Below are 27,146 nucleotides of genomic sequence, written 5' to 3' on the forward strand. Positions count from 1 at the left end.
ATGGTGGTTTGGTTTCTTCGTTGGAACAGATGACTTAGTTTGGGTGTTCGAGTGGCCGCAAGCAAACTCCGATAAGCCTGTGTAATATGTAAGCCCAGGTATACCATCCTGGATAGCAGTGCATGCAAAAAGAGAGCATACAGTTATCTAGCTTAGCCGTGGGAGGAAAACAAATAATAATAATGAAGGCAGGGTGGGGATAAGGTGGGGAGGACCATGAGTGTTTTAAATAATTCTGAGTTCGGGTTATTGTCAAGGAAGGGTAACAACCAAAGGTAAAAGGGCCTACATTTATTTAATTCTCTATGCAAAACCTTCTCGAAAGGAAAATAAATGCCAGCTCTTCACGTACCCTGTTTACAGTGAGGTTTTTGTTGGCAGGCCATTAGGTTTCCATGGTAACAAGCAAACTATTCATTTGAAACAAAACCAGCCATGACTTTGTGCTTTGACAAGGATTTCTATAGCTCTTTTTTTTTTTTCCTCGAGTTCAACCAGATGACCAGATGACGCTGTAATCTTTTTAGCCACAAAAGCACCTGAAGGTCTCTTCTCTACTCAGGTCAAGATTTTCTTTTCTATGTAGTGCGGAATAAGTTATACTTCCATGATGTCTTTTTATCCCCAGTGCTTAAAAAAATTTGTTTTTATTATTTTATTTTTGAGTCAGTAGTCAGTGGAGGAATCTTTGGTAGTTTGTTTTTTCAGTGTCCATTTACAAAGACTCTTTTCTTCATGCCAGTGCCTGGTGAATCTTTATAGCCTCTGCCAGGGTAAGGTCACCTTCGAGGACTTAAAATAGAGATGAGGACGATAACCGGAAAAAGCCATATATGTACTAAAATTCCAACAGCACCATCAACGGAATCTAAAGACAAGGAAAGTGAATGCCAAGGGAAGGAAAAAAAGGGAGAATAAGTATTCCATGCAGCTACCAATACAACTTTGGTGAACTAATAAAACAATTTTAGTATATGGAAGACATTTTTGGAGAACATTTGTTTTTTGGTTTGTTTTATCAACTTCATTTCCAAGACAAGTGAAAAGAAAAATAACTTGAAGATATGGTGATGTATTTGATAAAATTAATAATATCTGCAGATTGATTATTAAACTGATATAATATGCTGTGAAAACTTGTTCGGAAGATACTTACGTGAGTTGGTGTCTAAGCTCAACCTCAGAGTTCTGCTAGTCACATGAAGGCATGCACACAGAGAAAATTCTCAGAAATCTAGAAGTTTAGCTTCTTTTATTTTTTAAAAATTTTTCTTAAGCTTTCAGAAATGTTCAAGCTTAAAGACCACCAAGAGAAAAACTACTCTTTATGAAAACTAGGAAAGGATTGTTATGTGTAGAGAAATTAACTGCTGCAAACAGAGGGTTATATATGTTTAGATCAGTCAACTATCTTTAAATTGGGTAAACAGTTTTCTCTGTAGTGTGATTTTTGGAAGTGCTATGAAGTCCATTTTAACTAAAAAATCTCTTCTACCAATCTGCCTTACGATTCCTACTACAGCTGGTACTTCCAGTGAAGCTTCACGTGCAGATGCTACCTCCTAGAGCCGATAGCTTACCGAGGAGGGCTAGTAACACAGGCAAGCCAGTAATTCCTTACCCTGGCTTAAATTACAAAATGGCTCTCAACTAGGACTGAGCTGGGTTTTGAAAATAAGAGACAAACAATCTCAGCTTTGGTAGTGTGGGCATGAGTACCACATTTACTGCCTGCAAGGGCTGGGAGCCTGAGCAGTTAGGATGAGGCTTCTGGCCTCCAGGATGGTTTGTACTTAGACATTAACATAAGTTTAATATTCATCAAAACGAACTTAATAAATGACAGTTAAATACATACAACTGTAACACAGTACTTTCTCATACCAACGAAAATATTTGTGTTCAGTTAGAGTTACTTGTTTCCTGTGATTTCCAGACGCTAAATAAAAATACCTCCAATAAGTATATATAGTATTTAAAACAGCCACACGGTTTTCTGGATTTAGTAGTTTAAGAGAAGAAAACTGATTATGAAACTGTTCTACTGTGTAATAATAAAGTGCCTAAGGGTTTTCACAGTCATTTTACTGTGACTACTCTTACCATTCTGCTTCCTCCCTTTCTTGGGAGTAAATTATGTTCTCTTGCTTTTCTCATTTTGAAAGTTTAATTCAATTTATAATAGTTTTCAGTGATTTAATTGTCAAAATGTAAGAAGACTGGTGAATAAGACAGTGACTATCTTCAGCTAACATAATGTTACTGTCACTAATTCACGTTGTGAAATTCAAAAGAAATCCCTTTCTCCTCTAAGGAGAATGCATGTTTTTCTGTGCATGAGACAAGCCTACTTCATTTGGGTATAGCCCCTGGTTTTCTACAGCAACATTAGCCAGACACAGGAGGATATTTTTCCTAAATTTGTTACTTGAAACGCTAAGTGTAATGACAACAAGGTGAAAACTATGAGCAAAATGGCTCATTGTTATACACAATCTTAGTTTTTGTCTTCTAACAATGTTAAAAAATGAAGTCAATTTTGTTCGTACGAGCAATCACTGGGTAGTTGAACAGATTTGAATTTCAGCATCCAGACTAATACGATTTCTCACTAAAAATACTGAATTACAAAAACTCTGATTTGCTCTAGCCTTATACACAATGGATTTTCATGCTCTTTTTATAAGTGATAAATAATTGATGAGTCTTTTGTGTAAATTTAGTTTGATTGATACCTCTTTCTATGACCACAAAATTAAAGATTCCAGATGGGCCTATGAAAGTCCTTCAATTGGAAGAATTTTTCATGGGAATGATTTTAGATTTCTTACCTTCACCTGAATAATATAGTGAGGATTTTAAGAAGCCCATCACATAATTCTGATGCTTTCTGCATTACTTATAATTTTTTTTATCTATACCCCTCTTCTATTAAAAAATGGATTTGTGGTGGAAAAAATGCAATGTGAAGATATCATTAAACCATAATATTCACACCAGAATAAAAAGTGAAACCAAATTATTAAACAAGATTGTGATGCAGGTAAAAGGAAATTAATTATACCAGAAAAAAAATATTAGGCTGCTCCATTACTTAACATATATGCTAAACTAAGACTTTTCACAATATTGAATCTATTAAAATGGTTGGCAGAAGTTAGACCTAGGAAACACAGTCATAAACTTGGGAGAATAAAAACAGCTATAGCTCTATAAATGTGCTGAGTATATAGATTAGCCAAAATTTTTTTAACACTACATTAAAAAATATATTTTTATTGAAGTATAGTCAGTTTACAATATTGTGTCCAAATATTTTAATAAAGTAAAAAATAATCCACTGAAATTAATAATATAAATTTAAAATATTTTAAAATCTTAATTAAAAATCAAAGTGTGCTTGCTTTACATAGACCTAAATCAAAATTACTTTTTTTAAATCTTAGGTCAAATAACTAAGGTCAAATGCCTACTATCAAACTTAATACTTTGATTTTAAAATACATTCAAAATGTTAGGGTCTCATGCACATGAGAAATTTCTAAATAAACAAACTAAAAATAAATTAGTTTTAAAAATTAGACCACATTAGTTTAATAGTCATTACATTAAACTCACATCAAACCAATCCAAGAAGAGACACTTACTCTTAGTCGTTAGGTCTTGTTTTGCACATTCTCCTTCTGCAATTGACACATCATCAATGGCAATGTCACCTTCTATGCCAGGACCTCGAATACCTTCAAAAATGAGCTACAAATATGAATGAAACAAACCTAAATGTAGAGCTTTGACTTGCAGATGAATTTTTATAGAGACTGAGGAGTCAAACCTAAAATTGACAATAATCCTGGCATCATTTATTACTGACAGTCTTCAGAACTGTTACCTACAAAAAACATAAACTCTCTTAACAAAACCAATAAAAGGATTTTTTATAGTTTTCCACCTCAGAATCTCTGTGTTGATTTTAAAACAAAACTAAGCCTAATTGTATAATAACAATAAAAACAACCACAGTTACAAATGCTATCACTTTTTGTTTTCAATATAAGGAAATTTTTTTCTCTGAAATATTTGCCTGCAGTAGATTCCCTCCAAAGTTCTCTAAACAGATCTCATAACACTGGTTTTCTAGTAATATTTTAGGGAATGAATCAGTGCTGGGATCTTTGCAATAGTCTTATGTTTATTGAAGCCCAGAACAAGGATTTACCATCTCTGTGAAATTGATCTCTTGTAAATACAGTGAATAAATTTATCACATATTCCCCCTATATGCTATGATTTACCTCTATTTTTTCACTTTTGACATTTTATTTTTAAACACTTGAAGATATTTCTGAGTTTACTTATGTTGAGTGTCTTGAGGCAGACCTTTGAATTTCCAATATCTAAAACAGTGTTTGACACTAAGGCTCAATACATTAGTGTTGAAAGAATAGATAAATGAAATCAATCTCCATTTATTATCTATTATTAAATTCTGGAATCAAGGGCAATATAAAGACAATTAGCAAATTTAACTTTCATTTTTGCAGAAATAAGACTCTTCTAAAATTTTCTGACTCACCACACAATTATTCTTTGCTTCTAGTAAAACTTTTTAATCCTAATACTAAAAAGTAACCTATGCGTTTAGTCATTATATTCCCAGAAAATTTTCTACATACCAAATGAAATACCTAGTTTGGTCTTCCCAAAGAAAAGATAGCTTAATAAAGAGCTGTTTTCAACATCAAGCTAATATGTGCACTTTAATACAATTTCTAGTTTTATTTTATTGCAACAAATTAGTGTAAAAGTTTACTTTTATCAATGCCAAAATTTTTGTTTGTTTTTGTCATGTCTTTATTAAAGTATCTGACTATGACTCCTTAAAGACAATTTTGTGGTGACTGTCAGAGAACTTAGGCTACCTTTGTGAAGCGGATCCAGTGTTCTCTGATACACTACCCTAATTTAATCAATTGAAATCTCTACATAGGAGAGTAGAGGCATTATTTACCAACTTTTGCATTGAGTCCTTTTCCCAACTTAAATATAGTCCTTAGGAATAAGAATAATTTTCATTATTTGATAAGAGAAAAAGGTTTGAGAAGCACTTATTATTATATTTAATTTGTGTAGAGGGTTTCCTGCTTACCTATGTTGAGATAAGTATGTTAATAGTCTCCAAATCCATATCTTTGAAAAGTATCCAGTATGTCTTATATCACTGAAGCCAAAATTAAATGGCAGGCCAGAGTTAAAACATTTAGAATCAAGTTGGCAGAATATGAATTCTCAATCCTCAGGCTCAGCAGTGAGGTGTCATTTTGGCTGCCTGTAAATAACAACTTGGATTTGACTTAGGGTGGTGTTTGGGAAGGTATCTGGGTAGCGGCTAAAAAGCTCTCCGAGGCCTATTTAAATTACAAGAGAGAGGATTTTTAAAAAATCAATAGTATAAAAATTTAAAAGCACTGAATACGGAAAAGGAGAACTCACTTTAATGCTGCAGAATATTCCATGTTATGGAAACTAGGTAATTTATTTAACTAGTACTATTGTTAGATATTAAAATTATTTTCAGCTATTCTTAACAAGGCTGAGATGAATACATTTCATATAACTATTATACACAATTATGTGGAGCACATAGTTCTTTTAAGGTCACCATCAATTGCTCCTATTAGCACCCTAGCTGTGAGAAGACATTGCCTTTTCCTAACCGTGGGTTTTTAAGTATTTTGGGTTTTTCCTTTCTTTGATATGTGCTGCTTACCTGGTAGAGAATCAATGTTAAGAGTAAATCAATGGTTATTCCCACCCCCTTCTTAGTTTCAGTCATGTGATGCTGAGTCTTCTCTCCTGAAGATAACAACATGAATGGAATGTTATCTTACGGAGAAAGTCAGAACTCAAAGAGTCATGCTGATATGAGTCTGATTCCATAAAATCAAGTATTTTCCACATTGCCCACAAGACTAATACTTTATTGAAGAAAAGTGGGGCACTGTCATCACAAGTTTTTTTTTTATGCAGGTATTTTAAAGGACTAAATGGAAGAAAATGTAGGTATCTGCCTCCCAGTCAAGTTTTGATTCTGGAGTGAAGGAGGAAGAAGAATGTATTAGTCAGGAAAATTTTGGTGTGGTAAAGCAGGAAGTTCCTCAGCCACCTAGGGTTTTAATTTTAAAAGACAGAGTGGAAAGAGAAAGAGAGCAGACACGGCAGGTACAGTAGGATACAGGGATTGCAACGTAGCTATGGCAAAGCTAAGGGGACTACACTCCAGTATGATCTGTGTGGGAAGTGAGATGTTGCTGAAAAGGCTAATAAAGGTAGATTAGAATGTTCTGCACCTGCTCACACTTGACATTTAAACAGATGAAGCTGAAGTCATAATCCTTGCCTTGGGAAGGATGCTGGAAACACAGGCTTGAGACATGGGTTTTTCCATCTTAGCTATGTAGAAGTGAGTAGATAATAAAGTTGTCCAGTTTTTCATATTAAAGTACACAATTATTTTCACTTACTAAGTTCCCGTTACCTGGAGGTAGGTGTCAATATAAAGTAATGGAATTATTTTTTAAAAATCAAAATTACAATGTATAAATCATCAAAATCATCCCTGAACTTTTCAAAGCTGCTTTCCCTGGAATGATCCCACCATTGCTCAAAGCATTTCAAAACTTCTGTTACTGACTTTAAAGTATTAAACACTCCTACTTCTCCTATGAATTTTCTTTTTCTTCCCTTCTTTCTCCCTGTGCAGCTTGATCAAAAACACAAGGTTGAACCTAGGCTTGCGCTAAAAACAAAAGTCCCAAAGCAGAGAGGTTGTGAACGATGCAACCATCCTTTTTCTGTGGTCAGATTGAGAGGGGATGTTGGGGAGCCTTTTGTGGTAAACATCAGAGAGCAGACTGACAGATGTCATTTAGTACATGTGCTGCCTGCCCACTGGCAATGGGTTGACTGTGTGTCATTGGCTGAACAGCAGAAATACAAATCAACAAAAGTTGAAATGTCTTATTTCCAGAGGGCTACCTCAATCTAGAACATTATTTTATATGAGTCCTTTATTCCTTGGGGATCCTGAATGAATTAAGTGTTACAGTAATAAAAGCTGGCTGACTTGAAAATATATTATTTACATTTATCAGCACACCTATAGATAATACAGTCTGTCACTGAATAAAGGAAGTTGATTTCTTTCCATGCAAGCATAGTAGTGTTTTAGTGACCGTGTGGAAGTAAATCAGAGAATTAGTAGTAGTTATTACTGGGCTGATAAAAGTAACTTCTGACAATCAAACTCTTGGTACAGTTATAATTGGTGCTTTTAATATTTATTAGTGGTTTTGTTCTGATCGTAGGGAATGCAATCCATAGGCTAGAGAAATACTGTTGTCTTCCTTAGGGTCCTGTCTGAACATAAAGAAAGAAAAAGGTACCGTGCAGTGTGTTTGTTTCCTTTCCGTTTCCATAGCAGTTTTGCTATTAAGAACATATATATTTTTTAAAACTGATTTGACTCTCACAAAGAAATATTTATTGCATTGTTCTGTTTATGCTCTGAACTCTCACTACAATGCCACCTGAATTATAGTAATACAATTTAATAGGTTCTAACAGAGTTATAAATGGCTTCTAGACTAAGATTGAGAAGGATACTTTCTCCTTCATATTGTTTTTCATTTTGAGGTAGATAAAAGAAATAAAATGCATAGGTATTAAATTAAATAATGTACACTGGCCAAACTTTCAACTGCTTTTAAAAATAAAACCCTTATGACAAGTATCTTTTTTCTCAAATATAAAGATGAGAAATTTTAACAGTCCATTATAATATGATGTATCTCAACTTGGAAGATGTGATCTGTACGCAGTGAAGAAAATCTGAGTTACAATCACTTAGAGAAGACATACTCTCTAGCTTAGTAGGTTAAATTATGTCCTTTTTATGAAGTAGCATCATGATTCTGGCTACTATTACATTACAAGGATAAGACTATGTTCCTTTTCCTCTTCAATACTTTTGAAATGCATTTGGTTTAATTGCCTTGAAGAAGGAATTAATGGCATGTAGATTCTGGGGGAGAAAATGTTGAAGCTTAGGTCTCCTAAAAGAGGGTTCAAATTAAGCAAAACCTGTTCTTCACACACAGTCACACTGGTCTTTTTTAAAACAGTTTTCCTTAACTGAAATGACAAGTTTAAAATTTTAGTGTTTTCACAATGTGTACATGCAATTCAGCAAACTTAATATGCAAGAAATACTGTATAATCAGAAAATTAATTCCTGGTGGGTAAATTCAAGTGGGAGTTTAAAAAAATGTATATAAAATTTCTGTATCAGAATTACACCACACAAAATCATTTAATTCGTCAATTGACTGTTACCTACATTTATTATAATGTTTTAAAGCATATAGATATAGATGCCAACATAGAGATACAGATGGTGCTATTAAAGCTTTTGTTTAGATATAATTTCTCAGGAAGGGAGGAAGAGCTACATGCAGCACTAATGAGTAAAACTAGACAGGGAGTCAGATTCTGCTGTTCTGATGATCTGACTTCAACATTAATGGTGCCTTCTGCAAACGTTTTTCCTGTGACAAGAGCTATATCGCTTCTAATCATTACTGCTAAGGCAAACTCAAAGCTTCAGAATGCTGTCTGAAAACTGACAGTGTACATCACTTGGAAAAACTTCAGGATGTGAATAAATTTAAAAATAGCTATCACCATTAATAATTTTACCTTTATTTTGTTACTGGTTCAGCAAATACCTGAACTATCCTTAACCAGCACAGAAGAGATCTGAGGAGAGGCAACATAATAAGCCAGGTTGGTAGCCCAGGTTTTTCCCTCTGGGGAAGCTATACAAATATTAACATTGAGTTTAACTTCATAAGACTCTGCCAGTCCAACTTGCTGAATAAATGTCAGTTGGTTGTCAAAGCTTCTAATCTGAAATAATAACATGAGATATTAACTGTTGGCAAAAACAGAAAGAAATAGATTGCATTGTGAACTGCAACTTGAAACTGTTTTTTAATAGTTATTTCAGCAGCCATCATTGTATCTATGTAATTACCTTGCAATTTGGCTTAAAATGCCAGACGTGTATCTACACGAGCATGCAATGTCTCCTAAGAAGGACAGTATTTTCCAGATTATTATTATTCTTAGATAGACATAAAGGCAGCATGATGAAATAAGAGCACTAGGATCTCTTTCGCAATCCCTATTTAATGTTAAGGATTTATGTGATTTAAAATGAATTGTCTTAAAACCTACTTCCAAATCTTTAAATGAGGATATAAGAACAGAAGATCTCTAGAATTCTTTTCACCTATAACTAAGAAAATGTAAAGACAGTCTCATAATATCTCCATACTTTTTCCCCAGAAAACATTTGGAATGTACTGTGAAAGAAGTAAAGCATTAAAAAGGATAGTTAAATATTTTCCTTGGTGTAAGATATAAAATAGAATTGACATTCTAAGACTATTACTATCTTCATTTTACTTTTTTGAAAAATTTTCTCTAATCCTTCCAAAGTCAACAAATATATTTTCATCACAAGTACTGATTATGCTAAATTAATTCTAGAAAAAGAGCCCCAAAAGAAATTTCAGCAGGAGAAAACTTCTATCTGCCTGGAAAAGTACTGCACATTAACTTTAGTTTCAGCTAAGCAAACTACTTGGACACACCTAGAAAAAGGACTTTACAAGTGGTTATTTTGTAAAGGTTTTATGGATCAAGCTAATTTAAGGGTATGCAACCCCAAACAAATAAAACAACATAAGTTGTGTCAATGTAACAGAAGCTCAAAATCACTTATATCTCGTTTAAAATTCCAAGAGGTAAGAGACATCCTTTCAACTTGATTGGAGATATCCTAGAATGCCACAAATCTACATCTGAGTCATATTAAAAGTTCTCACAACTTAATTTATATGGTAATATGTTCCATACAGTTTTTGCCGTGCTTTCCTGGCAGGCATCACATACCAAAGCAAGAGTTTTGAAAAGCTAGATGGGTTATAGATGATTTTTGAGGGAAAAATGCTTCGTTGGAAAAAAGTTCAAAACCACAAGAAACTTAAAAACAAATTCAAACTTAAAAAATATGGGGTAGGATGATGCAGTTATGTTTCGTGTTTCATGTTTCCTTGAACAATCAAGATTTATGATATAAGAGAAGGACCTTAGCCAGTGGACCCAGAAATACCTCAGAGAAAAAGAACCTAGAGAACCAAAATAAAAATATGATTTTATTTATCTTCATTTTCCACTGGTAATTTAAATAGCTCAGAAATGCACTGATTCAAAATCTTCATTTTTTTGATTGGCTTCCAGTCAACATAGAGGAACAGGAACCGGATTTATTGTACCATCTGAAACAACCAAATAACTGGACAAAGTATATAAAACAATGGTATTCCGGACACTAGACATCAGGTAATGTAGAACAGCAAATTCTGAGTAAAAGAAATCAAACAAGGTGAGTCCAACAACTGGCCTAAACAGAATTTATAGGCTGTGGTGCAAGCAGAACAAAGGTAGAGCCTGGCAGAAAATCCAGGTTGAAGACATGGAGCTGAAAGTCTGAGTCCACGGCAGTGAGAGGATGCAGATTACATACCAGCAAAGAGACTGGCTGCAGAGGGACCCCCTCAAGTAGTCAGCGAAGTCCTGTTCGGGACACAGATGTGAGCAAACTACTCAAGACTTGGGAAAGCCTCAGAATGATGCATTTAAGGTAACAGTGCTCACTGCACAGAGGACTTGGGAAACCTCCTAATTCATAGGGCACTGGGTCGAGTACTCAGAAGACTCTTGTCTCAGCATTAAGAAATTGGCCTGATACCAAACACTGTTCTAGTCTCACCTAACAAATCTTAAAAGCAAGAACAAAGATTATCAAACTGTTTCCAAATAACTGAACTACATCTACAATAAAGCTTATGAATATTTATAGAATACAAAAATATCTGGCACCTATCGAGCTACAATTCACAATCTCTGACACCCAGTCAAGACTACCGGACACGTAAAGAAGCAGGAAAGCAATGACTTGTCATGAGGAGAAAACATCAGGCGGTCAAAACCAACCAAGAACGGCACAGATGGCATCATTAGCAATGACACTAGACAGTTACTAGAACTATATTTCAAAACATGAAATTACGATGGAAAGTATTTTTTGAAGACTCAAATTGAACTTACAGAGATGGAAAGTATAATGGCTATAATGAGAAATACACTGAGTAGGACTGAAAGCAGACTAGACATTGCAAAAGAAATGATTAGTGAATGTGAAGACAGTAGGTTATTCTATTAATGGTGGTTCCCAATTTCCTTACCACTTTATGCAAATTTCTCAAGAGCGGGCATTCCACTGGACTTGACCTGCTTTCCAATTTGAGAATCACTGTCTTCAAATGCTGTGGGCACCAAACTTCCTTGGATCTCCTTCCTTATAACTCTAAAATGTACTATTTAGAACCAAGCTCCTCTTCCACAGTTCATGTTAATGACTGGTTAGTGTTCTGCGTGGTTCCAGTCTTTAATCACCATTCAGGTATGTATATTTTTCCTTGGAAATGCAATCACTCCCACAGTTTTAGGTAGCACGTACAGCCTGATGACTCACAAATATGTGTGTCCCTAAAGCTTCAGAAAAACATATACAACAACCTTCTGCACATCTTCAGAAGAATATCCCGTAGGCATTTTATATTAACATGTCCAAAACAGAAGTAACCGTAAGCATCCCTGAAGCTTGTCTCTTTTCCTCTTCCTGTTATTTAAGGTAATGGGTAAGGTAACAGGCATTACTCAAGACTCCCTAGTTAGAAACTTCTTAGTCATTATGGCTGCTTCCCAAATTCTCAACCTAAAAATGTTCTGCTAGTTTTTATACCTAAGTACATCTTGAGATCATCCTCTTATCTTTATACTGCATCCCTAGTTTGTCCCTTCAGTATCTTTTACGTGGATTTTTCGCCAGTGTCTTAACTGGTTTGCTGGCCCAATTCTACCTCCTTGAATCAGTCTTCTATACAACAACCCAAGGGATGTATCATGTCATCCCCTGGGTAAAATCTTCCGATGACTCCCCACTGCCTATGCTCTTGAGGCTCCTTAACCTCACCTCACACCAGTCTCTGGTTTATTGTCGTGTACCAAATTCCAGATAAGCGTCTTTCTACTTCTTTGACAAATCCTGTGATGTGTGACCTCCACGGCTTTGTTTACTCTGAACTCTGCTGCAATATTAATATTAGCCCTTTTCCTGTTTTGCAGTCCCTGTCTTCAGTTCATGTTTCACCCCATAGAATGAGCTTTTCTTGACTCCCCTTCATACTCTTCCTGTTGGTTAGGTGTGCTCAGAGAACCTTGTGCGTTTTTCTGTTACTGCAATTATTGCGTATGTGATGTATGTGTTCAGATGTGTATCCCCACCAATCTGAGGAAAACAATCACTATTAAGTCGTCACGCCTAGCAACGTACCTGGAACACAGTACTAGCTTAGTGGGTATTTACTGAACTGTTCGTGACAAGAAATGATTGTCCTGAAAGTACTCAATAAATATGTACTAAATAGATGTCTATGGCAATAAGAGATTATCCTGAAGGAAACATTAATATAACTGTTCCCTTAAATCCTTATTGTATATGTATTTGATTTAATAATTTTATGTTGGTGAGGCAGTGACACAGGAAGCAAAAATACGGCCAGAAGAGCATCACTTTTTTAGAAAGAAGGGCTCTTTGATGCCTACATATGTATGTACATTTTAATATTAAGGTCATTTTTTTTTCAGTAACGCTTTGGAGATCTGTTTTCCTAGTTTAATTTGGTTTAATGATATGTTGCCATAGATTCAACCTTCACTATTTTATTTTCCTTCATAAAAAAAAAAAAGATTCCTAAGGTCTATGATTTGAGTTGCTTTTCTGTGTAGATAATCAGCTAGACTTGCTCCATTATTCTTTACCATAGTGAACAACGGTGTGCATTTTTATCATCCTGGTTAGTTTTAAAAGTGCAATTTGTAAACCAAAGTCATTAGCATTTTATAGATTAGATTACAAGAAAAGAGCATTCCACCAATTAAAAATCAGCATAATTGGCTGTCTGAATTTCCATTCTCTTATTAAATGTCATGAAATGCAGTTAAGAAATCCCAAGTAGAAAAAGAAAAAACACTCAATCCGAGTATATAAAATACGTATATTATATATGGTTATTAAAATCACTAAAACTACATTATTTTCTCCACTAAAATAGCTTCATGAAAAATTGTCTCTAGCTGTGATGACCATTGCTATAATTATTAAAATTTCAACTATATATTTGAGGCTAATTCTCTTAATTCTATCTAAGCCTTACTTCTTTTCTGTATAAAAATAAATAAAACTAACTTGTGTAAAGTTCTCTGACTTTGATAATCAAAGTAATAAATTACTAAAATGACATTACCTTGGAGACATATTTTGCTAAAGTATACAGAATTCCATTAAGTAAAATTTAAACAAATCAATTGAGAATTGATTATCCAGCTTCCATTATTACAAGAACCTATATTGTTTGTCTTCAAGGAACAAAATATACATACATAATTTTATAGAAATGGATTGCATTTACTCCAGGCAAATCATTTGAATTTTGACAGGCCATTATTCAGACATGTTACTTGATAGATGTTAAATAATAAAAGGGCATTTTCTCTTGATAAAACAGCTGTGATTGATAAAATCATGTGATTCCTGTGATTCTCATATCACAGAATTTTTGAATATTCTCATGCTAATGTTTGCTCAAAGTTCCGCCTTTGATGTCAGGCTCATGCACAATCTATCCACAGGCATGACTGTCCTTTTCTTACCTGAAATGAAGTAATTGGATATATATTAACATGTGCCTCATTCCATCGTTGTCCTTTATTCCCACTTGAAGACCACAATGGATTCTCTATTGTTGTCTGCCCTTTCAAACGTAGGTAAACGTTTAAAACACCTAAAAATAACAATGGAATTTTAGTTTATATATTTGTTTTGACTTCATACATGTTTCCCCTTGACCCAACATTTGTAAACTTTTAAAAATGAAATTTCACAGAACTCTCTGATGGCTCCTCTTCTCTTCCTCTCTCATGTCCAGTCGTGCTTTTAGGACATTTGGCACATGGGGCAGGCCTCCAGCGATGATCACAGTCTAGTCCCTAGAACCTGTGTGTGGTATCTTATATGGCAAAAGAGACTTCACAGGTGTGATTACATTAAGAGTTTTGAAGTGGGAAGACTATCCTGAATTATCTGGGTGGGTCCTCAGTGTAATCATGTAGGTCTTTCTGGATAAGATGGAGGCAGAAGGAGACGATACAGGAAAGAAGGTCACGAGAAAGAAAAAATACTACACGGCTGGATTCGTTTGTTTGTTTTGGGTTTTTTTTTTTCTTTTCTTTTTCACTTTATTTACACTACTGGTTTTGAAGGAGGAGGAAGAAGCCACAAACTGAATACAGGCAGCCTCTAGAAGCTAAAAAAGTCAAGGAGACAGATTCTTCCCTCGAGCCTTCAGAAAGAACCAGCCCTGCTGATATATTGATTTTGCACTCATTTTGAATTTCTGTCCTCTAGAACTTTAAAATAATAAATTTACGTTGTTTTAAACCAGAAACTGTGTGGTAATTTTTGTTACAGTGGCAACAGAAAACTAATATAGCATGTAATCATGTACTTACTGTCTTGCTTAAAGTCTGACTCTTAATTCTGTTTTATTATCAGTTAGCGTCTCATTTTCAGGTTACTTTTCATCCAAATCTCATTTTTTTCTGAAAGAATTATTTTAGGATAAAATGAAAATAGCTTTTGCCTCATGATTTATCTTTCAACAGTTTCAGGTGCTATACATAGTACTAATAGTAATAATGCTAATAGCCATACAATATAACATGTTGAACACTTACTCCAGGTAAGAAATACTCAACAATCCTATGACGTTCTTAATATTATTATGCCCATGTTATAGATGAGAAAACTTAGAGTGACTAAGTAATTTGCCCTATACCATGCTGGAAGAAACTAGCAGAGGCAGGATTTGAACCCAGTAAGTTTTAAAGTTTGACATTTTAATTGCTAGGCAATCAGTATTTTAATAGATAATGTTTTTAAAAATCAACTTTATTGAGGTATAATTTACATGCAATACAACTCTCTCATGCTAATAACATTTGATTGATGTGTATAACAGTGTAAGTGTCAACTCAGTCAAGATGTGGAACATTGCCATCTCTCCAGAAGGCTCCCTCCCTTTCTCTGCAGTTAACCTTCACACCCTCCATTCTTGTGCCAGATGATTACTGACCTGACCTCCATCATTAACTGGTGACTTTTGCCTTTTCAAGCATTTCATATTAATGGAATTATGCAGTAAGTACTTTTTTTGTGCATCTGGCTACTTTCCCTCAGCATAATTTCTGTTACATTCATCTATGCTGTTGTACTAGTTCTTTTAATTTTGGTATTTAGTTGATTTATGTTTAGTGGCATTATCGATGTGTTTGTACTTAAAAATGCCACTTTGTTCTTTGTCTTCCACTTGTCTTCTGTTTTTCTTTCCTTTGTAGCTTCTTACCTTTCTTCTTCAGTTTATGAAAATGGTTTTTTTAGATTCAGTTTATTTCTTGTATTGATTTCTTAAGTCTTCCTCTTTTTATTCTGCTTAGGTGGTTGTTCTAGGGCTAACAAGAGGTATTCATAACCCTTCAGACTGTAATTATAGTCAGTATTTTATTCTTCGTACTCATGATGCATGTCATACCCCTTCACATGTTCCACCGTTACCTCCCCCCTTTCATTTCAAATCTGGTATTTCACAATCTATATTTCACTTCACAAATAATCTTACAACAGTATAATTCACTTACCTGCTCCTTTCTCGAATCAATAGTAATTATATCTTTCAGTTCTGTCTAAATTATAAACCAAACCCTACAGTGCTATTATAGTTGAATAGTCAGATGTATTTTATATAAATTATAAGAAAAAAGGAAATATAGTTTTAAAATTCCACTAATTTATCATTTCTGGTGGTCTTTGTTTCTACCTCTAGATCTAAGTTACAACTTAGCACCATTTGCCTGTGGCCTTAAAGATGTTCTTTAGTTCTTTATGTATGATGTGTAGTGGATACAAAATTTCTCAAATTTGTTGATATAAAAATATCCTCATTTCACTGTAATGTTTTTGTGAGATTTAGAATTCTGCCAGTTTTTTCCCACCCAGCACTTTAAAGGTGTCCTATTTTCTTCTATACATCTTTGTTTCTAATGTGAAGTCAATCATCTTTTTATCTTTGTTTCCTTAATACGTAATGCTTTCATTTCTCTCTTGGGCAGCTTTTGAGAATTTCTCCTTATGTTTAGTTTGCAGTAATTTGATCATAAAATGCCTAAATATGGTTCTTTTTTATATTTATCTTGCTATAGAGTTTGCTGAGCTTCTTTTAAGCTTTTCCTTTATTTCTGAAAATATGTTTCTGCCTTATTGTCTCTACCTTTAGTTTTCAGACTCCAATTATATATAGGTACATTATATAATTTGATATTCTACAGTTCACGGAAGCACTGCTTATTTTTCTTTAATCTTTCTCCCTCTTTTCCCAGATTGGAAAATTTTGTCTGTCTTCAAGATCGTTGGCTATGTTTTCTGCCATCTTCAGTCTCTCATTTAATCCTAGCTGGTGAATTTTTAATTTCTTTTATTGTACTTTCCACTGCAGTTCTTATTTAGTTATTTTATACAACATCTTCTTCTCTGCTAGACTTTATCTGTTCACTCAGTAAGATTTTATTTCTTTATAGTCTTTATCTGCTAAGTCCAATGTTTAACTTTCTTTGGTTTAGTCTGTATGGATTAACTTTCATTTTTTCATTGAATATGGATCACATTACCATTTCTTTGTCTAACTTGTGATTTCGTTGAATAATGGACATAGAAGTTTTAGTTCTGTAACCTTTCTCAGAAGGCAGCTTTGTTTTAACAGACTGTTCAATTACTGACAAATTATGTTGAACTTACATAGGCTTAGTTTTGCCGTATTAATGCAGATCTGTGAAAAGCCCAAATTGTTGTCCTAGACTCTCTAACTTTGTAGGAACCAACTTGCAAATCTGTCTCTACGGTGACTTTTCTTGCAGCTTAAATTTAGGCTCCTTAAGAAAAGGTCTAGAGAAGCTATTTCTTCAGGGCATAATTCTAACTAATAAGGAAGAGCCTGTCTGTTTTTTGTTTTTTGTTTTTTTTTTTAATGCTGCCAGGGGCTTTTATGAGCTCTCCTCACTCTATGATGGCTGAAACTTCAATATTTCCTGCTGTTCTCCCTGGACTTCTTGACATCCTCATCTGTGCTCTGCTGTCATCTCCATAAAAACTGCTCTACCGCTCTATTGTAAGCCTTGGGTTTTTCTAGACTTGCACAAGTATAGCGTAGCCTTCAGGCAAAGACTCAAGAGGAAAACCCCATACAGTCTTTTAAAGTCAACCCTGCACTCTTTTCCGTTACCCTGACTCACAGATTCTGTTTCAGTTACACAGTACCCTGATCTCTGCCTCCTGAATTCAGTGGGACTGCCACATTCCACCTGAACTTCAGGGCTCTGTGCCAGGGTCAGGAAATTGTCCTCAGAAAAAGAATTGGTTTCCTATGGAGATCGTCTTATTTGTTTCCCATTTCTTCATAGATCTGTCTTGCCCTGCCACTTTTCCATTCTATGAAAACAGTTACGTAAAATATTTTGCCAATTTTAATAGTTGTTTATGGCAGCAGAACTTATCAGTAGAATAGGAGTAGAACCAGTTACTACAGTAGGGCTCCAGGATACCCTCATTTTGATAAAAATAACAACATGATTGTTATTAAGATATACATATCAGATATCTTACATATCTTATATATATATTTGTTTATGTAAATATTGCACATAAATATTGAAAAGCTGAGAAGAATATCAAAATCACCATCAAATCAATAAATCAGAGGTAGCCTCCTTTTGGTGTTTGTTGCTTCAGTTTTTTTTAAAATGTATGTCCACATGTGTATAACTATTTGATATAAAGTTGTTTATCCTTTAGATTTTTAGGGCAATTTTGTCTAATTCTTTATACGTAAGACCACATGTGTTCATACTGTACACAAACGCACAAATATGAATATTCACTTTCTAAACAACAACAGCAACAAATCTACATTCTTCACATCACAGCTGTCACTTTCTAGCTGGATGACCCTAACTTGGTCTCTTAATCTCTCTGCCTCTATTTCCTCATCAGGTAAGTGATGATGATAACAGTAACCAGTATAAGCTTTTTATGAGAATTAAAATAAGTTACAGTATGTAAAACATACATTATGTCTCAAACATTGTCTTCACTATGTTTTATTACTATCCATCAATATATTTAAATAATATTTCTCTATTTCTCTCTCAGTGCAATAGATTACATTAGTACATTTCTTAATATTGAACTATGACCGTCCTACAGGGGAAAATTACCTGGTAATGAACTACTAGTTTCTTACTATGGTTGATTCAATTTCTTAGTATTGTATTTAGAAATAATGCATGTATACTTATGCATAACATTCTACAGGTTTTGCTTTCTCTTTCTATGTTACATGTTCACTTTTTGCTTCAGAATCTATTCTCCTCTATCTTTTTCTCCTTCAGTGTAAGAAATAATCTCAGGCTTGTCTTCCAAGTACTGGTTTTATTTTTCCATAGTGTAGATTCTGTTCTTTTGTTTCTAATGTCATCTTTATCCAGCTATTGTATTTTCTACGATGTCACATTCTTTTCTGATCTCATCAAGCTCAGTCTTTTGTCCAGTTCCTATCTTTTCTTGGTCCACTTTGCATCATTCTTACCTTTTTTTGTTTCATAAAGTTCAAATTCATATTTGTGCTTTATTGAAAATATGAAGCATATACTGTACAAATTTTACTTTCACCTGAATTGTCAGTAATTCTTTTTCAGTATGTACTTCTTTTACTGTGTGCACGTTAGCCTCTTTTTATACTGTGGAATCTTTATTGGAGCTTGATGTTTTTCTCTTTTTAATTTTTTTTCCCTCTTTTTTCATCTTTAAATAAGGCTAAGTAATCCTGTGGCATTTTTCCCAAAACCACTAATGGGACTTCTTTTATATGCACAGCAAGGGTGTGCATTTTGTTAGCTGCTCCTCTAAGATTTAAAGCTGTAGGACAGGTGAATATGAGGTTTCACTACTATATAAAAATTCAATAATCTGAAAATAGAAGAAAAACATTTGCATCTTTAGGCCATTTAAGAGTTTAACATCCCCCTGTGCTCAGTGAGCCACTGTGGCAGGAGTAACTTTCTGAATCTATCTTTCTGTTTTTCTTCCCAGCCACTCAAGGGGGCTGTTTTTCCTGCTTGTTGGTGCTGGTATTTGGTGCATCAAAAAAGCAGCCTTACGCCAAAAGGAAAAGTCACCACAGCACTTACTTCTTTGCTGTAACTGCATTATGTTTTTGAACATTAATCTACAACAGGGAGGTGTTCCAAGCAAATCAAACCAAATGAATAATAATTTGGGTTAAACATTAAATAAAGTGACAAGACTTTTTTGAACCTTTTAGCTGTCATTGGACTAACAAAGTATTATGCAGCATTTACCATTCAGAAATTATCTGAAGAAACACCGTGTGTGAATTAAATAGGGTAAGACTGCCTGCCTGTCCCGCGGCCACCTGCACACAGTCTGTGGCTGGGGCAGTGGTACTGACTGGGCTGAGCTGTGATATTTTCTACTGGTTTCTATTTAAACTGTACTGCTCTTGCAGAAAGAAAAGTGTCAGTTACCTTAAAACCCTTTTTTAAATTTCTTCAGTGTATAACCTTTGCTTCTCTACCTGGTAGAAGCCCTTCAATAGCTGGCATGTAAAAATGCAGGCCATTCTCTCTGAGCGACCCATGCGGTTCATGTTGTTCCACACTGTAAACATTACCAGTAGATACCTGAGTAAATGTGAGGTGTTAATGTAAACAGACGGCAGTGAATGAATTACCATTTTGCATGGAAGTCTTATTTCTCGTGGGTAGCATGGCTTGTCATTTTGGTTGAAGTGACAGGAATCAATCCTGTCATCAAATCAATACATGGAAATTTCTGTTAAATGTTAATGAAATGATAATACTTTTTTTAGACCTATTAGTTTTAATTAGGCTAACAAAGTAGGTTTACTATATGTCTTTCAGAATTTAGTTAAAGTAAAAAATATGTGCTTTAATAAAACACATGTTAATATATATGACTTACCGTTACTAAATATCAATAATGATAGGTAATTATATTAATATTGAATGTATCTTAAATCAGGGACTATGCTTTGTCTGTGAACATCTTTACTTTTTTTAATTAACATTTTTTTAATGTATCTAACAAAAATTCAAACTTGAATTATTTCTGTTTCTATTTATTGAATATATACTATGTGAAAAATATTTGTCTTAGGTCTAAAGAAGCCAGGTCTGAATTATCCCAGATTTTAATTAATTTTTGTTTTTGAATAGATTATGTAGCTAGATTTTATTTAAAAAGGCAAGTAGTCTTCTCTTACTTGTTTATAACAAAAAGATACTAGAAATATAACTGATTGAAATAAATTCTTTCAAAAATATTATAACTTAAATCCCTTATTCTTATGTACATAGTATTAATTATATTTCATTATCCAAATCAATGAATACAAATATTGATTCACTGGTCTAATTTAGAGCTGATGACAAAAACATTACTAATAGAAAAATTATTTTGGAACTTTTTCTTATCCAGCAAGTTTCCAGTTTTTAAGTATAAAAAAGAGAACTTAGTGCCAAAAATTATTTAAGCTTAAGTTCAGGTCATATTGGCCAACAAAATTGGAACCTATGAAACAGAATAAAGCTACTCAAGAGAAGTTAGATTCAGCAAAGCTGATTCGGCACATTACTATAGTATTAGAGCAAGAAAATTCACAGTGAATATGATGGATTGTATTAATACTCTTTAAAAGTAATTTTAAATCTTCAAAGGCACTGTGTTTATGCTTTGGTAAGCACCAGATATCAATAGGTATGACTTTAATCATCTACAAACATTTTCCAATGTTATGTAGTGCCATGACACACGTTTGAAGTTGGTAAGCAAAACTTGAGTATTTTTTTCTTCTTCTGGGTTTCCTAATTCTCATTTTTTGATCACCATTCTTTAAGAGTTAGGGGTAGACTAGAGAGGACTTTGTTCATCTCATGCTTAGGGATCTATAGTCAGAAAGGCTAAATGATCTAAGGGCTGTATTATCTCAGGAGCAGTGATATAAGTTTTGGGGTTATTCATAGCATTACACAATAAAATAATGTTTCCTTTAATATTATTTCATATAAATCACTGCAAAAATATAATTTGCTTAAATATTATTTATAATTACTATTACCTAGTTCTCTTTCCTCATTATGTCCTTAACATAATGTAACTGAGCAAGACTCTGTGGGGCCTCCCTGGGACCCCACCTTGTCCTCCCCCAGCCTCTTGTCTGTAGAAGAGTTTAGCCTCCTAGGCCTTCCCCAAGTTCCAAAGCATAAATTTAATCAGAGAAGTGAGAGAATACAGAAAGAGGAAAACAGTCAAGCAAGACAAAATAACAATGGTTTAGCTATTAAATAAAGTCAGTGACCTTTAGTTCCCCCTCAAGGGCTGTAGGTAATATTCTGAGCCATGTCCTTTAAGCTGTTTTGCAGATACTGAATCCCACACCCCCAACAAGTAGAAGAAGTTAACTGTATGCTGCCCACAAGCACACAGACCCCAACCAGCTGCAACCAGAAGGTTGATGATGTTGACCCCCAATTACCTCATCACCACTGGTCAGAAGAATGTCCATGAGCTGATCACACACCCCCGACCCTCCTTACTCTGTCTTTAAAAACCTTTCCCTGAAAACCATCAGGGAGTTCTGGCCCTTTGAACACTAACTACTGAACTCTTTGCTTGTTTCCCTGTGATAAATGCTGCACCTTGCTTCACCACAACCTGGTGTCGGTAGACTGGCTTTACTGCAGACACAAGTTTGGTTTGCTAACAATAACTTTACTTTTAACTATTTTACTATAAATATGTACTTTACATATTTTAGATAAATAACTGAAATATACATCCTAAAATGTGCATACAATTCTTTTATAAATACTTGATTTACCACGTTCATACAAATTAATTTGTAATTTGATTTACTCCAAAGCCTGGGGATCACTTGCATGTAAGTCACATTTTTATTGTCATCAGTAATACAGACTCATTAACTTGAGTTTCAAGAAAGATCAGGATGTTCCAAAATCATCTAGCTCCAGGCAAGAGCTATGTCTATCGACAGGTAGTTGGTAACATCATTTGTATTATACCCACAGACAAAATGGGAAATTATAAAGTCATTATTTCTTGCTTGAATAGAAACAGCTGCATGCATTCATTGTTGTTATTTTTTAATATATAATTGCAATGATATCTTAAATAAAAAAATGTTAGTTCACTTTCTCCAGTCATTACCATGCTCTCTTCGTATCCAGTTGACTCTTTACAATAGTGTCCAATAAGTTTACTAAAACATAGCTTTCATCAGGCTTTCTATTTCCCTGCTATCCATCAGAGACCTTGTGTAGACTTTGTCACTATTTGGTTCTAGCACTCCTTCGGTTGCTATAACAATATTCTCCATTCTCATATTGCAGCTCCTTCTATTTCTCACATTGTCTAACTTTTGCCTTTGGCTTATCACTTATGAAATTGAGCAGAACCTTGTGGGGCCCTCCTGGGTACAAAAGCCTTGCCATGTACCTCATTTCTTATTTGTAGGAAAAAGGCTTCAGTCTCCTAGACCGACCCTGACTTCCAAAGAGCAGATTCAGACAGTTTCTAATCAGGGATAGATGTGAGGGAAAGCAGAAACAAACAACCGGGGGGAAAAAAAAAAAGCCTCAAACAGCAATAGAGCAGGGTCCCGGTTCCTCCTCGAGGAATATACATGACAATATCTCTGCGTTCTCTACGGGAATTAAGGCCCCCAGCCAGGTGGAGGATGGTAACCTCAGGCTGAGCACAGGATTCCTGGAGCATTGCCCTGTTACCTCACCACCAAGCAATCAGAAGTCATACATTCTGCAGCCCTCACCCCAAATTTTGCCTGTTAAAAATTCTTCCCTTAAAACCATTGGGGAGCAAAGGTATTTTGAGTATAAGCCTCCCGTTCTCCGTGCTTGACCCTGCAATAAACCTTTCTCTGTTCCAAACTCCGATGTTTCTGTTTGTTTAGTCTCACTGTGTGTCAGGCACATGAACTTGTGTTTGGCAACACTTAACCTCTTTTAGAGGATGGTTTACATTTCTTTCCTTTCACAGGAACTTTAACTGTCCTGTTCCAGGTGCTCTCTCCCTTGTTCATTTATTTTTGGTGTATGTTACTTTCTGCCTTTTATTTTATTCAGTAATTTATTACTCCAAATAGATGACAAACTATTTGTTGGATAAGATCCTTTTACCATAATTCTCTTCTATCCTTTGTAGAAACCTAACCACCATTAGGCACATAGCATGTGCAACCTATTTGTGAATGAAAAATACTGCAAACCACATCAGTAAACAAAGAATCCTGAAGACATCAAGTCATCAGCAGCTGCCGCCACCCCACAGTGAGGACAAGCCTGCAGCCCGGCCTCTGCAGCCACTCACAATGGTGCACCCTGAGGGGACTCAGAATAAGAAAGGACAGGATACTGGCCCTAGATAGCTAGGTGCTTGTCAAATGAATGAACTCAATGAGCCCAAATGATTGCTTCCTCCCACACAAAGAAAAGGGCTAAATTCTTTAACTTGAGGTGCCTGGTTTTCTTTAAATAACAAGTAATCTTTTATTGATCCAACTACCTGGTCTTTGTTGTAAAACTCCTGTATATCCTTGTTCCTCCCCTACCTCTCGGAGCAGTCCCTCAGAGCGATCTGAGAGGCTGTCATCCCGGCTCCAGCCCTCCTGCCAAATAAAACATAGCTCAACTTTTAGGCTGTGCATTTATTTCAGTCGACACATTCTACTGAACAGAAATGAGTGCATTCAAGACCTAAACACACTCATCACAATAAATCTATACTTTAAATTAAGTTAGTTTAAAAAGTTTGGTACACTGGGTGAGAAACAAAAGCGGTTAACCTATTTGCTTACCATTAATTAAGTGGATGGAATAATACTGTATATTAACTACAATGAAAATGTGATGTATATTTGAAACATGTTTCTCAGTCATATCGTTAATTTTGTTTAAACATCCTAGCTTCTACCATACATTGTCTGAGGGAACGGAGAGGAGCAGAATTTTCCACCCTAACATATGTCTTTCTGGCATATTATTTGTTTTAAGCCGGCTATTTTCGGAGAAACAGCAGATGTGGGAAAGGCTCTGAAAGCACAGTAGGAGTTGCCCCTTTGTGAAAAACATTTAGATTTGTAAGGGAAACCTCCATTAGTAAGGGTGCCTCCCTCTTTGTACCTGGAAGGGGAGGATGACCAAATCTCTTGTAATGCATATCTGTAGAGAAGGCAAGGACTTGGATCTACATCACAATCACTCATTTACTGTGCTCTTCCAGATCACCTCCCACAGCTGACTCGCCCCATCTTCAACATCCTCTTTTTACCTGAGGAAGATATTTAAGTGAGGACTGGCTATTTTGGTGAGTTACTCAGTTTTTTTGGGTCTCTCCCACTTGCACACGTTATTAAACTTTTGTTTGATTTTTCTCCTGTTGATCTGTCTCTCGCCAGTTTAATGAGACCAACCAGAACTTAGAAAGGTAGAGGACAGTTTCTTCCTCTCCAAGAGGACCATTATCAATGAATAATTAAATAGGAAGAAAATAAATTTAGAATTAGTTGGTGAGTCATAACCAGAGACTTAAAAGGTAAATGCACTAGGTATTACATACGGTCTTATTAGAGAGTCTGTGATAAGAATCTGTAATGATATTTTGATTATAAATGGTAATAAATCATGGTTAGAGTCTATCTACTGCCCCTTTAAAAAAAATACGTCTTAATTTTAAAAAGCAGTTTACTAAATGAATGTCTTCCATCTACAGCATTATTTTCATACTGATGACACTGGCATTATCAGCATTAACTACAAACAAGACTTCAATGAAAGTATTACCTAATTCTTAACAGAAAGAGTAGCTTGATATCAATTATTAACAAGCAGCCCAGTCTTGATAGTTATTTTCTAATATTTAAATGGAGACTATTAAACAATCTTATCAATTCCCTCAGCCACACAGGAGTTGTTTTTGCAAGGGCCTTAATTCTGAGAATTTAATAAAATTCAAGTATTTTTTTTGCTGAGATTGTTCTACAGTCAACATAATCGAGGCTCTAAAATAATGGCACCTTATCTGAATATTTTTTTCAGCCTCAAACTGTCTCTCATGTGGTGTTTAACTCCAAGGGAGGAGCAGGAGAATTGTGAGCAGATTGTCTATCTAATAAATACAGTTGAAACATACACAAAAGTGTTGATGTTTTAAAATGCTAATCAGAAACAATGTGGTCTTTGACTAAAATAAGAATAAAATTCAAACTCCTAAAATCACGCAAAAGAATTGTCACCTTTGCCTTCTCTCTATCTTATGTAAAAACACTTAAGTCTCCATGTAAAAATCTTTGAATGTCAGCACTGAGAAAGCTTTAATCCAGATAAAGAAAGCTTTAAGTTATCTTGTCAAAGGATAACCTCAAATAATGTATCAAGGAAACTTAGAGGTTAATTTCAGATTCATTAAATTCCATTTCTATATTTGTTAGATCATCATAAGGTGACATATCTGGACCATAATACTTTAGTTCAAAACACAAATTTTATTCTCTAATGTATTATGGCCTGTCAATATACACAGTATTTATTTGTACATGTTTTATGTTTTTTTCTAAAAGGACTAAGTGAACATACTGCTAAGAAGATAGCAATATATTGCTTGTAGATACTGAGTACTTTTACAAAATACTAAGAGTACTTAGAAGTCTTAAGTACTAAGAGTACTTTCATAAAGATACATTTCCCTTTGAATTAAGTGTTAAGAAATACGTGACACTTTTGCTTTCCTCTATGCTTTAGCTGCCAGACAACTTAAATTCAAATTTAGGTTAAGTCAAGGATAAACTTCAGTTTTTCCCCCCAACCTGCCCTGTTGGGTCTTGATGAAACTACCTTCTGTTTTCAGTTAAAACTTCATGTTTTCATTTCCTTCATTTTGTCATTCTTCTAGCACACTTGGAGCTAAAGTATCTAGTTTAGATTATTTTAAAAAAATCTATTGAGTATTTGTTTTTTTTTTCAGAGGATCAAATATAAATAAAGTGTGCTTATTGCTCTCAAGGAGCTTACAGTCTAGCAGAGGTCAGGGTGACAAACATTACGGCAAAGCTGTACACCAGATTTTATGAGAACAGAAGAATCATGGAGGATGGAGAAGAATTTTAGTTGGATTTTGAAGGAAGAACATAATGATTTCCCTAGATGATTAAAGAGGAGAAAAAGTATTTCTTTTACCACGTTTTAAAAAATATTCATTTACTTAATAAATATAGAGTGGTCAAATAAATATTTATGTTCGCAGGGCACCATGTGATAGGGAGAAACATTGTTTCTGCTCTTCCCAAGCATACAGGTCAAGAAGGACAAAAAGCAGAGCCTATAAAAAAGCCCCTGGCAACACAGATTGATTTGGAGAACTTCATGTATAAATGGAATAAACTATGGAACCCACCCCAAGGAGAAGCCAGAGGGGCATGTTATCTTGAGGTCCTAAAGGATGTTACTGGTTTAGAGAATGATCTTTACCCCCTAGAAACTATGGGCCAAAGAGACAGCAAGGAAAGCAGCTGTCAGTACTATTCACAAGAAGTGACAGAGAGTCAAACAGCATTACATCCTAGAACACATTTTGAAACGCAGAGGACCTCTAACCTCCAACTACTCATACTCTTTCTATATCCCTGATCAGTATTTGCTTCCATTTACTACTTTCCTAA

General features: G+C 34.7%; 1 protein-coding gene across 2 annotated transcripts in view; it reads right to left on the reverse strand.

Annotated features, from left to right (window-relative positions):
* Positions 1-417: 417 nt before the first annotated feature.
* MDGA2 (MAM domain containing glycosylphosphatidylinositol anchor 2) overlaps positions 418-27,146 on the reverse strand; it is a 690,959-nt gene continuing 664,230 nt past the window's right edge. For both annotated transcript variants that reach the window (XM_006189475.3, XM_014563340.2), the window contains 3 exons: positions 13,900-14,030; positions 3,648-3,753; positions 418-868 (listed from right to left, as the gene is read on the reverse strand). In XM_006189475.3, the coding sequence (XP_006189537.2) occupies positions 780-868; positions 3,648-3,753; positions 13,900-14,030 (326 nt within the window). In that variant the 3' untranslated portion in view covers positions 418-779. The remainder of the gene's footprint in view (positions 869-3,647; positions 3,754-13,899; positions 14,031-27,146) is intronic.

Source organism: Camelus ferus, chromosome 6 (genome assembly GCF_009834535.1).
Source record: "Camelus ferus isolate YT-003-E chromosome 6, BCGSAC_Cfer_1.0, whole genome shotgun sequence".
In the NCBI taxonomy this organism is placed as follows: Eukaryota; Metazoa; Chordata; class Mammalia; order Artiodactyla; family Camelidae; genus Camelus; species Camelus ferus.